At 35.0% G+C, this 14901-nt stretch overlaps 1 protein-coding gene across 2 annotated transcripts in view; it reads left to right on the top strand.

The window, feature by feature from the left end:
* LOC128178971 (homeobox protein prospero-like) overlaps positions 1-11246 on the top strand; it is a 20245-nt gene extending 8999 nt beyond the window's left edge. For both annotated transcript variants that reach the window (XM_052846416.1, XM_052846417.1), the window contains exons 3-5: positions 1267-1416; positions 6969-7113; positions 9972-11246. In XM_052846416.1, coding sequence (XP_052702376.1) covers positions 1267-1416; positions 6969-7113; positions 9972-10157 — 481 coding nt within the window. In that variant the 3' untranslated portion in view covers positions 10158-11246. The remainder of the gene's footprint in view (positions 1-1266; positions 1417-6968; positions 7114-9971) is intronic.
* The last annotated feature ends 3655 nt before the right edge of the window (positions 11247-14901 follow it).

Genomic DNA, 14901 nt, shown 5'->3' with positions numbered 1-14901 from the left:
AATTAAAGAAGGTCCAACACACATTAGGAAAGTGGAAAAATATAACATTGAAAATGTTCTTAGAAACTAGAAACTCCCAAAGGAGCGATACCAACCGAAACACTGTTTTCTAATTGAGTTTCTTTACACAAACTCGGAGATGCAGCAGTGCTTTAAAGAGCGTCGTCTGCCAGCATCCAAAGACATCGGTTTTTGATGAAAAAAGAATGCTATTAAGAAAATTAGATTTCATCCAGAACATATTATTTCACAATAACTGGTTGCGTGTCATTCGCATTGTAAACACTTGCGGTCAAGTGAATTCACTTTCCAACTATTTCATCTTTATTTCTGAATTTAAAAAAAATTGAAAAGTAAAATATAGAACATACAGGTTTCTGTGAACTTGTTAACTATTTATGACTTTGATATTAAAATTGCTAATGTTGTTGGGGGGGGGGGTTAAAGTGATATCTTTAAGTAATAAGAATTTACACTGTAGTTAGTGGGGTGATTGCGGTAATGGAACAATCATCGGAGCCCCGATCAACACTATTGTTAGTAATCTTGTTGAGAAAAGAGAAAAATTTATACAAGAGAGTCCTGATGAATCAACATCAAAGCAAAAGTTCTAAGCCGACAGGCGCTCTCTAAATCTGCAGCGATTTATGACGCTTTCATTTAATTAAGTAGAAATCGGGCGATTTCTTAGAATTTAAATATCACAACGCGTTAAAAACGACCATCAAGACATCGACCTTGCCTAGAATTATTGCATACGCTGTACCGGTCCGTAAAACGCTGGGGTTTTTTTTGGTAATTAACATTATGTCAGTTACTTACATTCCTGTCTTATTATTTTTGGCTGAGCAAGTGTGAGAATTTCCTGACTTCCTCAATAATTTTTTTATTTACGACTTTTTTCTCCTTTTTTAGATATTTTCTTAGAAATGTTGTAATTCAGAACCGTCTGTCATTCTGTCTTATGGCACAAGATAGTACATGTATATTAAAAATGTATTCCCAATATTAGCAGAAAATGTGATATATATTATTCTGTGGTGTAATTTCATATTTTTCGAAATTCGTTTACATGCAGTGACTCTTTTTATATCAAAAAGACAGGGAAAATATTTTGAGATCTGTAATTAAATTCTTGCAACAGCTTAATCACAAATATATTATGATATGATATTTTAAGAGAAAATGATTTTTTTAATTAGTAAGCAGATTTCAGATCTATTCAATGGACTTATCTATGTTATGACCTTAACTTGCATACACCAGTACTTTGACCCCTATGCACCTGAGGAAAGCCAAGCTGATGTTCTTCTATGTGCGCTATCCAAGCTCCGCCATTTTGAAAGTGTACTTCCCGGATGTCAAATTTAACAAGAACAACACTGCACAACTCGTAAAATGGTTCAGTAACTTCCGGTAAGTTGAAAACATTATCATTTATTTATTTATTCATTTGTGTCAGTTTGTATTTAACTTTTATTAGCAAAACGCCAACCCACGCTATAAAGAGATACATGTAAATATTTATTTTATTAAAAAAAAAAAAACTTTTTATAATTTTTTTTGAAAGTGTGTGTGTTGGGGGGGGGGCTATTAGAATTGTCAGTTTAATAAAAGAAGAAGTTTGTTTCTTGTTTCCTTGGCAGCTAAATAAGATGACAAAGGCACGGAGATAAAAAAGCATTCCCATCTTCTGCAAATATTGAATAAATGCTTCCCTTACCACCGTTTCCGGACAATAGAAATATTCTGTCTTCAAACAGATATTTTCGTTTAAACAAACTTTAATGTAATTCTGAATCGATTGCTTTCTATTTGTTCTATAGATTTCTCCACAGTTAATATTGTCAGAAAAACTCGGTTTTAATACCATTAACTTTGTTGATTTTTTTTACCGGTGCGATTTCCTTTTATCTCTTTAAGTGATGTTATAATCTTAAAATGAAGAAGGACAAAAAAGCAATTACCTACAATGGTTTAATTGCAAAGTGAACTAATGAATTCCATTTTCCTGCTCACATATTGGTCAATGCATCTTTGATGTAGTCGGTAACAAAATATACCATGCTCCCCTGAAAGTGTCATTGTTGATGTCTGAAACTCTGAAAGTCGTAATAAATCATGTATTGTTCCGTATATCAGTTATCTTAATCGTTGCTCTGTCAATATTTGAAATTGATTGAAACGAAGTGGTCTTTGTTTGCTTTGGAGGAAGAGTTTTCTACAGATACCCAATTGTTGACCAAAAAAAAAAATCGAAGACGAAACGGTACCTTTCTAGTCTGTCATGCATAGACATTTATTACAATACAAAGAATGAAAGAATTTTTTTAAGTATGTGTGGGCGAAAAAAAATCTATGTTAAATGCATCAGTAAAGTAAATTTTTTCCAAAGACATAAAGGGGTGGGGGCGCGTTTTTCTCGCTCTCTTATAAGATTCGTTTGATATAAAAGATTATAGCAATTGAAAAAAAAATAATTTTTTCTGTAATCTGACAAAATGTGTAGATTTCCTAGTCATCCAGGTTTCCTGAGGCTCTCGGTGCTTCTTGAGATACAAGGTTACATAACAGAGGGAAAAGCGCGCTATGACAGTTCCCCTACTTCAGTATTAACCTCCTTCCTTCCTAACCGTGTCATTTGTATCTCAAGATAATATTCACAGGAAATTAATATTCGAGTGATGAAAACAAAGTATAAATAACAAAATTTATTCCCACTTTAGCCAGCCCCTCGAAACAAAGGATTTATTTTTCTTGTCTGGTGTGATGAATTGGTCTTTTCGCTTTTTCACCGTCTATGCAAACAGAAATATATCGGCTCTACCGCGATTTGTCCATATTAATCAAAATTATTGTATTTATAAGAACGACTCTCGGAACACCTGCCGCTATGGGGAACCTTACACTCAAGAAACCCCGATGACAGGCGACTTAATTTACTGGTGTAGGTACCCGATTCAATTATTTAAGCCATTTCTCCAACCCCCTTCTCTCTCTCTCTCTCTCTCTTTTACAACAGAAGGGCGCGAAATCAACCAGAAAAAAGAGAATTAAACTTTAAACTTAAAAGTAAATAAGAGATCTTGAATTTTGATGTAACTAAATAAAGCATTATTGAGATCACATGTTCACGGTAAACATCTTACGGACGATATTTGAAAGTGACAGCTGTGTAGTATGGGATAACATTTCACCCTATCCTTGTCCTTGCACGGTATAGTCCTATCAAATTATCCCTTGTTTGCCTTACTAAGGACAACAAAAACCCGTGCATTGGAAAATTATGGACTTTTGTACGTAATAAAATTCATGCAGTTATGTATTCGAAATCTATGGGAAAAGAGATTTTTAATCTTTCACAAAATGTTATCTTGTGACCTTTAGAAATGATGTAGATTTTGTCCTGTGAGCGGCGCTTGTCTTAATAGCTTTATGACTTGCATCTCCCATCTGCTTACAACTGGCCCGGTTGGTGAGCGACCAGTCTTGTAACCTTTTGAGAAATTGAACAATTACAGCAATTCTGAGGGATCACTGTTTCCATATTATATTATTACAGCGGTTCATGGAGAGGAAAATTGACGAGGCTCTCAAGGAAATTAGGCATTTTGAGATTTGACTAATGATCAGAAAATTATGTCTGTCAAATTAAGTAGCCATAGAAGTAGAATGACTGCAGTATTGGTAGTTAGCAAAGTTTTATAGTTCGATGAGAAATAAAATAAGAATTACGCTACACTCAGGCCGCGATGGTCCGGATACTAAAGCGTCGATGACAACATTATTGGGCTCTAATGTGGGGGGTGGAAAGGGGGTGGATACGGAATATGTCATTATTAATTGTCTTCTTAATTACACTTTTAAATCTCTCAGCTAGGCGAAATGTTAGAATAATGATGACGAAAAGATTACCTTACATACAGATAAAATAGCTGTATTTCATAAATAAAAATATTCTCTAATATGTACATGTATAACACAATTTAAATGCACAATCACATCATAAATATAAAAAGATAACATTAAATAATTATGCTAGTAAAAGAAAATATAAAAATTAATAAGATTTTTTTTAATTTAAGAAAAAATAAATAATTTGTGTGGAATGTGAGAAAAATTAGAAAGTGTTCAAGGATCTTTCGTAATAAGTTGGTATTTTTTTTATTATCACATCTTTATAATTGCTTTTTCCCTAATTCGCACTGATAAACAAAATATCGACATAATTCCTTATCAACATCGCAATGCCAACAGGTTTCTCTTCATTTTTCCCAATGCCGATATTAATAAGATATTAATTCTAATCTTCATTTACCGAAAGAAATGAACGTAAGTGCAAATTAAATTTGCCCTGGTAGGGAAGTGCGGGTTTCTGCGACAGGTGTTGACGGAAATTGATATTTTCTTTGTTTGAGGAAGTTCACGTTATATGTACTTTTTGTGTGTATGAAAAAAGAAATTTACACTTTATTGAAGAAGTTGGTATAAGATTAATTACTTGATCGCACGGCTTTTGTTTGTATATTGTTCAAAACTCCCAATTTTCAGCACCAGGGTTTGGGTAATTAGTTTACATATAACAACAAACTATTTTTGGTTTATACCCTATCCCTAATGGCGGGAAATTCGCGCGGGTAGCCTTGATAACACGGAAATGTCTAAAGTGAGTTGTACTGTGAACTAAGGTCTGTAAGTGTACATTTCAAATATTACTTTGTGTGATGGGAGAGGGCGGGGCAACACCAGATTGTTCCAAATCTCACGAGAAACCGACTAACAACGCGTATAGCCAACACTCATCACTGAATTCTTCGTTGATAATAGGAAATATGATTTATGTTAGGGAATAGAAATTAATAACATCGGGTAGCATTAAAAGTGAGCGCATATAACGTGTTGCAAAATAATTATATAGCGAGAGGCGGAAAAATTAAAGAAGTTGATGCTAATATGCAATTGGAATCTGGCCTCAAAATAATTAATGAACATCCAATTAATGAATATTGTGATTTTCCGATTTAAACTCGAGTCTCGAAGCAAATCAAAAGTGCTAATAGATGGAACTTTTCTCTTTGCTGTTTTAACAAATGAAATTGAAAGTTCGAAGCGCCTCTTATTGAATTTTGGTGAAGTCCCAACTCGTGACAGCTGCCTGGCAGCCACAAACTCCTAACACGGCCGGGGTATCCCGTGTTCTGTAATTAGCCACAAGTGCCCGGCAATTTTCTAGTAAGAGAGAGTTGTCTTTCGGCAGAGAAAATGACAAAACGATATTTCTGCGAGGACAATTTGACTTTTATGGCTTCTTGATTGATATTCCGTGTACATCATTTAGCCTGCCCACGATATCCACTTTTCCAACCGCCACAAAACACAGTATTAATTCTAAACTACATATTGGAAGATAATAATCAATATGATTTAAAGAAAAAAAAATTCTATCTTTGTTTTGGTCAACAGATGCACTCTATGATATAAAAAAAGAACATCATTTAAAGTCTACATCCGCCTTAAATACCCTTAATACAAGAAAAAGCGCCAATAAAAGGTGAACCAGTCTTTCTTAATTCTAATAGAATTTTCACAGTCTGCGAGATTAGCGAAAGGACAAATATCTCGAAGAAAAAAATATGAGAAAATAAACTCTCATAAATTTGGAATAAATAGGCTCGAGTTTGTTGACTCGCCGACATATTGGGGGGAGATTTGACGCTGATACAACTATTTCCAACTAATTTACTGGACAGGATTTCGTCTTTAATTTGTTATGTCAACAGTCTTTAGTCAATAGTATAGAGCAGAACAAATAAAGAATATTGATGATGCGTTAGTCACTACACGTGTTTAATACCCCCCCCCCCCCAATAGTTCCTTCATGGCTTGGACAAAGTCTAGAATGGTATTCCACCCTTCCCAAGATCACGTGATCCTCCTCCATTATGGAGACTACGCCTTATGGAGTTTTCCATGGAACCCAATGTTTGCCGTTGCCTGATAAGACTCGGATTATTAGCCATATTACTTCGACTACAAGAAATTCTCTCAATTTTGAGCCAATTTCCCCCATTGTGTACAAAGACACTTTAAACTAATTAAGACGTTTAACTCCTACAATCTGGGTATTTATGCGTTTCTGACTCACGTCGCAGACATGGATACGGTTCTAAGATGTCTAATTTTCCTTCTATTAATCTCCAAGTTTAATTTATTTTCGTGTCATGTGAAAACAAGAGGCAAGCAATTGTGTCTAGACACTGCATGTTTTAAAAAGGGTAATTTTATCATATACCGGTACATGTGCATACAAACTGTCGTGTTACAATCATAGAATGCCATTATGCTAACATAAAATTATGCATATCTGTAATCAAATTCAATAACTGACAATACTATTTCAATTCCTTTCTTGTGGGAAAGGGGCGGATGTAGATTGTCCTTTTGGTCAGGGCAAACTTCCATCCTTTAAAGTCGTGGGAACTCAAATTTCAGAAAGTTCAAGAGTAGAATAATCATGGTCCCCTTGATACGCTGTGGTACACTTTCTTTGAAAACTGAATTTTGTCCTCATCTGTGTAAAAGAGGAAGTAATTCGGGATTATGAAAACAAATATAGATATTTGAGATGTGAAGACTTGAATGATATAAAACACCGCTAAGGAAGTGACGAGCCTTTGATGACAGTCTGTGCAAGTTGCCTTAAGTGTATATTAAGTAATCCTAATTACGATGATTCTTTAGACTTAAATAGCCTATAAATTTCCATCCGTCTAGTCTATTATAAACTTTGTAGCGACAGATTTAGAAATCATAAGATAACATCGTGTGTTGAAACTTTCCTTCAGTGCCTGGTGGTGCATGGTACCAGCCGACTCGCACTCTTCTTAGATTATAGTTATTTCTTGTTAATAAACTTGACAATATGTAATCATGCTAATTATAATGAATTTCCTTCTTTTTTATTTCAGAGAATTTTACTACATTCAGATGGAGAAGTACGCCCGCCAAGCCATTGCAGAGGGCTGCAAGTCCATTGATGACCTAGTGGTGACCACAGAGTCCGAACTCTACAGGGTCCTCAACCTCCATTACAATCGGAATAACCAAATCGAGGTTAGCTCAATTTAGACCCCGATCCCTTGCTTTAACATCATTGTCTCTTGGCCAAACCGTAATCTCCTCTGTTTCCTTCTTTTACCAAATAAACCATCAAAAAGGAAATGAAATTCAAATATCTTTAAAGCACTTCCACCAACTGAGGCTGAAAGCATTGCTTGCTTTGAACATTTACATGATATATCTTCCGTATCAATATTCTGCAAATTAGAATGAAACAATTGAAAACCGTTTAAAATATTCCAAAAGTGATAGGGAAAAATTGCTAAACATGGTCTTTTGAAGTAGAAAGCTAAAGTGTATTTACAATTATCAATCCTGCTAGATATTAGTGATTGCATCCAAATTGAGACTTTACGTGAGTAAATGTGTCACAAACAACGAAGACCGGTTCCCTCAATCCCGCCCTGTCTCTTCGGAGGCCGAGAAACAGAGTCCCAAGTCAACCGTGTGATTTGTTGGAACCCCTAGTGTAATTAACAGATGAGAAAGATCGAGTTTGCGTTTCTGTGGACGATTTTTTATACGAAGCCCTATCTGTCTTGATCTTTTTAGAAACATCATTACTCTGTCAAGACAATTAATAGGGGGGTTTGATGACGACAACATCTAAGTAAGCCTTGCTTCTCAACAACGGTTCTTTTTAATCAAATTAAGTGATATTATTTGCATAAAATTCCCCCATGAAAAGTCTCCAAAATCCACAAAGCAGAAACGTCGTATAAATCACATTTCGGTCACGGAAGAAAGAAAGACACCATGTATATACTCTTATGATTAAAAATGAAAGGGGATACTTCTGTATGGAGTAATATAAAGCGATGACAATCGTTGTGAAATAACAATGATATATCACATTAATTATTGATAAATTACTCCCAAATCGCCATCTCCTCTTCGTGTCTGTAACTTCTAGGAAGAAATTCCATATCGCCAAATGGAACTTTATCAATATCCGAATTATTGCTAAGATGATACAATTAACTAATGCCTGTTTACTTCAAGTTTATTAATATTGCTATCTACAGCCATAAGGGACCACCTTTTCAATCTACTTGAAAGTCTTGTTCTCTAGAAGTGTTGTGGTGTCGGCCACTAAGACCATCTTTTTAGCTCACTAACATTTATTTTCCGCCGTTTCTGATCCCCGGGGGGACACTCTGCAATACCAAACAAGGGCCAGCCAGATAGAAAAGGAGATATTTCTCAGACAATACCCTAAAAAGCAGATAACAATCATGGATTCTAACTCAGAGTGTACGTAGCTCTGTAATTCCAAGAAAACTGCAGCGAATACAATTAATTGGATTGAAGTCGGTCCGTGAGTTTTTTGTGCTTCATCAAGACAAAGTCAATAATCTACGACCAATAGAAAGAGAAACCAGGTCTCTTGGGAAAAAGTTTGATATATACAATACATATTGTACAGAAAGATGGACCTTGTATGCCGCCTTAAGCCAGACTAGAGGTCGTTAAGTTAGAATTGATGTCCAACACACAAAGATCAACGAAACGGGTTGCTGATGACAAGAAAAACTTTGTGTTTTAGTTATAGGGTCATTTTTTTTTTATTCAGTTGTAATTAACGAGCTTAAATTTAGTCGGCGAAGTAACAGTTTGGTGAAGAATAAATCATGCATTGCTTTAGTTATACTGAGGACAACACGTGCTAGTGAGAAGTAGTGGCTTATCAATCGTGAAATTTTGATGCTCTCAATTAATTAGATGCCATCTTTCGCGAACCTGTCGTACCACAAAGTAGCAGCTTGTCTTCAATTGCTTAATGATAATCACTTGACATGACAATCGTCGGACCGCCTTAAGCCAAATAAGGACAAGAAAACTGAAATATTTATTCCAAATCCGGATTGTACCGTAAACCATACGTTACACTCACGACAGACCTTTAATTCCTGTCAGGTATTATGCAAAAATTTCTGGTTCAAATTGAAGGAACGCTAAAGATTGATTTGAATAATTAAGTTTGTTTGGCCTCTGTATGGGATTTGATATATGAAACTGCTACAGGAAAGGTTCTGTAAGATAAATGGTGTAAAGACAATTTGTAGTAAATAATGCAGCAGGTAGGAATTGCCCAGGGACCAGAAACTACCAGTCACAAAAATTTGTCAAATAGCAGCTGTAAATGATCTCATTATGCTCAGTAAGGATGATGATATATACACCCAGCACACACAGATATTGACGACAATTTAAAAGTCCTTCATTCATTAGTGATAGCAATGCATTTCACTATCTTGATAGCCGACTTCTCTTCGTTTCATGATCGTCTCGGGACGAAAAAAAAAGACCGTACCAGGAAACCATTAAAGAATTCTCGCTACATCGCTCCCCTTTTCATATTTCATTTATTCGGGGTTGAAATTAATAAGGAAAAGCTTGAGATCCGGAATCGTTAATTCCTTTCTTTATTACAGTTCTTCAAAAACATTCCGTGTGGTCCATGGCTAATTTTCCTTGACGGTTTCATAAATCAGGTGGTGTTCGATTCGTTTTCGACAAATCCCTTGGATTTGGAGACTTCCCCTGTAAGCCTCCTTGTCAACTTAAACTCCATACATGTCTTACCAATGTAAATCAATTTCTTGGGGAAATCTGTCGGGCGAAATGAAATAAGCATGTCTCATGATCTCCATCAGCCGTCAAAATCTTCAGAATGCAATCACCGATGTCTTAACTTGTCGCTCTACCCTTCCCGCATGCAGGCTCATCAAGACAGACGTCTTGTTTCGCTTAAACCCTAAAGAACGAAATTTAAGTAAACCTATAAGCCGACCAAGTACAGTTGTGGTTGCTGTATCATCTCTCTCTAAATGTTCTTTCTTTTGTTTCAGGTGCCCGATAACTTTAGAATTGTCGTCCAGGCCACACTTCGGGAATTCTACAAGTCCATCGTTGCCTGCAAGGACTCGGAACCCTCTTGGAAAAAAGCCATCTACAAAGTCATTGCAAGAATGGATGACAGTCTTCCGGAATATTTCAAATCACCTAACTGGATGGACCAGCTGGGAGATATGTAAATTAAAACTTAGACAATTGTTATTCTTATTATTTGAATTAATTTTTTTTCTCTCAATACCTTCTCTACAACGTTATAATAGTGCAATATTCCTATCTTGAATTCCAAACATTTGTCATTCCAAAAGACATTTTATTGGTTCATATATACCTATTGTTTTGACTTTTTCCAGTGCTATATAATTTATTTGTTATTGTTCAGATGTCAAAATTTAAACTTGACATTTATATGACAATTAACAAGCATGGTTTTGACATTCCATTTGCATGATGTACACGAAATCCAGCAACCTCCACCATTTTTTTTACTCCTATGTGACAATACGGCGAGCTATATACAAGAGGAATGCTCATAGAGTACAATCTAGTCATAATCTCAAACAATATTAATCCCGTAGTTATATTTAAACCATTCTTTTTTTTACATTAATGTGCAATGTTCAAATTCCAACTTTGATTATTATGTATGTTGATAGAACACATGTCTATGATCGTATAATTGATGTGCACTAGATTCGCAAGATGTGCTATTTTGGAGACATACAGGATGTGTTCGGAGACATTCCTTAATTGTTCTACACTCATGCACAAATTTTCCATGATTCTACAATTTTTTCCTATTTATCACCATTTTACATTTTTTTTTTTGTCTTTAATGATTTGTCGATGTTTTACAAAACTAGTCAATAATTAGCGATATGAGATTATTGTCTTCTATTATTATCATCAATTTAATCATGTATTATTGAAGGCGAAATTTGATTGGCAGCTTCATACCTTACCTTTTTGTCATCATAAAGAAATAACCAATCATTTTGTTCCTTTTTTGTACACGCCTTCTTACATGTGTACTCATATATGAATAATTCCATGCAACAAAACTGACAATGTAAATATTTTTTTGATGATGTTATAATCATTATTATTTTTTGTGCAAGGTTGTTTCGTTCTTTGACTTTTCCAGTATTGAGATGTACAAATGTACTATAGGCGACAAGTGTTTTATATGCAGTATGTTAAGTTGGTTTAAATTTAAAAGTATTCTTGTATTCGCTGTAGAGTAGTTACAATAAAATATTCAGACCAATGAATTCATTTTTATTCTTATGACTTCAAGTTTATGTTTAAGGGGGGAAATTCGTCTCCTTAACTCAATGGTCAGTCCTTCCCAAACAATTAATGACTTGATTTATTGAGATGATGATCAAGACTATCACATTTATATGTTAAAACAGGAAATCTTCAAATATCAAGCGTTAGGTTAGCTTTCATATAAAAAAAAAGATACAAAAGAAATAATTTTCCCCAAAACCAGCCAGGTGAAAAGAGAAAATCGAAGAATGGTCAGAGTTTAATTTAAAATACAACATGAAAGCCGGATGGACGAAATGAAAAAATGAAATTTGCTGTTCCGCATGTCTCGAGCTCGTTAAAACGAATCGTTTTATTAGAAATATTTATCAGATATTTCCGACAAAGATACGGCTCTTATTGGATTCTATTGTGTGTTCGAAACGCCACTGACCAAGAAAAATAGACCCCTGGCTAGGCTTTGTCCTAAGTTTATCTGGGTAAGATCTATCATATCAGTACCCTGACCACAGATTGTCATAAAACAGACCCGAAAACGAGCGCCATTAAACTCTCGTGTCGGACATCGCACCTGTCCAGAAATTTATGACAAACATGCCAAGAAGTGGACAGTGGTTTCACAAAAAGTGTGGACACCTTTCCCCGTGTCTCCTCTTTATCAGTCAATCATGGGAAGGCTCCACAGACGCGTTAATGCTGTGATATGTTAACTTAGAGATTCGGCTTTGATTATCTTTTTGAAAATTGCTTTGACAACTGGCCCAATATCAACGGCTTAGAACACAGAAAAAGAGGAAACAATTGTGGTCCGAATCTATAACATATCCAATATGTTTTCACCTCTCAGTAAACAGAGCGGCTCGCTCTGAGGTGAGATTCTTTGACAGTCTCTATCTTGCATCTGTCATGAGTTGTCTTTAAGTTCGTAAACTGAGTACTCAGCAAATAAAAAACCATAGAGAAGACAAAGAAGAACGGAGTGTTACTTGTTGTAAACCCCATTTATTTATTGTCTCGTAAAACCTCTGCAGAGGCCCTTACCCCGATCATAATACGTCTTAAAGGGGTCCCGATTGTCGTCGAGTGGGTACTGTTGACATAGGGTCTTTAAAGGAAGACTAATTGGAACGCGGGCTTAAGTGATGTTTTCTTAAGAACATATGCTTTTAATGGCATTATCATTGTTGAGGACAGGGCAAATATCGGATTCTGATATCATCACGATTTAGATAGCAATATGCGATGAAACACTCGTTATGTTCCCGGACGGTCAGAACTTAGGGGAAATAATAATACTGTAATATTTGATTTTATATAAATTTTAAAAATAGTGTTTATTATTAACAAACCTTAAAATGTTCATTACCGCATTTTCAATTATATAATAAAACATCATATTTTATTAACACCGCTAAATTATAGTCAAATACATTGCGCTTTTCATTTATGAGAAAAATTGCAATTGAGTATTTGTTTATTCTACGTTTAACTTCACGGCGGATGATTACTTGTTTTGTCTTTAAATTAAAAAAAACAAAATATATTCGACAGAATTCTTGAAAATACATGAATTGATGTTTAAGGAAGAGACGCCAAAATATTAACACCGTGATTCATCCAAGGACTGAGGTGGCAACAGGAATGGCTAAGACAGCCTCTCTAGCGATCCATCACAGTGTCTGCAAAACAACAAGAGAAAATGAAAATAAACGAGGGGGCCTGTAATTCAATCACAGAGGAAACGAGGACCGCTCATGATGACCGGAAGTCGCATAAATATAGCTACAAACTAGCGAACGCGCATATTGAATTCGAGTTTGATATTAAGGAAAATTCTATATACATGTGTATAAATTTATGTTAAAAAAAGAAATAAGACTAATCTTTGTTACAGTTTGGAGATTTTTTTTGTTTTTGTTTTTTAAAGAGTAAAAAATTTTGATATGAAAAAATGCTTATTTCTTCTGCATATTTTCATGAGTTTTCATTGTAGTATACCAGGCACGTAGCGGACCAGCCTCATCCATAAAATCGTAATCGGGGGGAGGGGGAGGATGATGCGTTTCAATAGAAAATGAAGTTATCTATAATTTCAGGTACACCAAAATATTTCACATGACGCAAGTTGTTTTTTTTCTTAGAAATTGAATTCTGACACTTTTTGTCACATATTTCTATATATAAGTTTTTTCAATTTCTAAGAAGGCGTAAAACATGGTCGCCAGGCGAAAATTTAATGTAGGGAGTTGACGGCAGGGTCTTAGCTTGTGTCAGAAGTTGGCATATTACGGGGGCCCCGGATAACACTTAGCAGCGGCTTTTATAATCCATTTTAATTAATCATATGTGTACGTCGAGGTCCTCGTGCCAAATCAAACTCAAACAATGGTGTTGTCTGTAATTCTAGCACAGTATCTCACTGCATGCTTTATCACGAATTGCGAACAAGAGAAAAATTACTTTTCTCAAGTTTTCCATGTCCTTTAGTTTTGATTAAGTTTCATCTAATCTTATTAAAATGCAAGAAAGAATCGTAGATAATTTCTGATCTCGTCCCTACGTGCGAACAACATGAACAACTACATGTTTAATATGTTTAGTCCATGTAACTTGATACTACTACTATCTGATTATTTTCATAGAAACAGATTTTGATTCTTATAAATTTCCTACATTGAAAAAAAGACCAATAGTTGTGTATATCTTTTAAATATTATGGCTGTACCGTTTCCAAAGTCAACATTCATGCATATACACTCATACACATAAAGCCATCTTTTAAAAACACCATAGCCTTTGAATTTCAGAAAACGGGTTTTAAAATAGAATTTGTTCCCTATTATTACGATGATCAAGTATTTTCATAAAGTTGATTATATGCTATATTTCTAACAATTACATATAATTATATACTATAACCCTCTCTTCCCCAACCTTTTGGCATACTCTTATTTATGCAATGCAAAATCTTTGTACCTTAAAAAAAAAGAAGACCTAAGATGCTTGAAGAGGAGTTCCCTTGAGGATAGACTGGAAAACTAATTCAAGATGGAAAGATATCGAGATAAACGAGTCATCCATTATTAATCGCTTTTACCTGCATGTCTTCACCAATATTTCATGTCACCTGAAATGAAGGTCTCTATAGTGCTGATTGATGCGGACGAGAAAATTGCTATTTACCGTAAGAAAATAAATATTTAATTGTCGATCCGAAACGCTTCGTCTTCCGGCATATAGTGGAAAGTTCTTGATTAAATTCTCTTGGGCCTTAGGAACCAAAAGGAGACACAGCACCTCTGGGCTCCAAAGCGCTCAAAGACGTTAAACACGGCAAGAAGCCACAAATGAATGTTTACAAAAAGTCGAAGGGAGAATTGCAAATTCATCAATGTTTAATATTTGTCAAACTCAATCAAACACTATTCCCTGATCTTTTAGATTCTAGGAAATCTTTGGCGAGTGAAAGCGGATCAATAATCGTTCAATTAATGCATTGGTGTCTAATTAAAACAGAAATAAAAGGAAACCGCCTTTTCTCAGAACCCGTTGCATCACCAAACCGTATCTATAAATTAAAAGAAAAAATAAGTTTGCATGTACAGTCATGAGTATTGCCAGTTAGAGAGAATTTACATCGCCGAGTCATCTTTA

This window comes from Crassostrea angulata, chromosome 3, assembly GCF_025612915.1.
Source record: "Crassostrea angulata isolate pt1a10 chromosome 3, ASM2561291v2, whole genome shotgun sequence".
NCBI lineage: Eukaryota > Metazoa > Mollusca > Bivalvia > Ostreida > Ostreidae > Magallana > Magallana angulata.
This window is presented reverse-complemented; position numbering and strand designations above follow the sequence as displayed.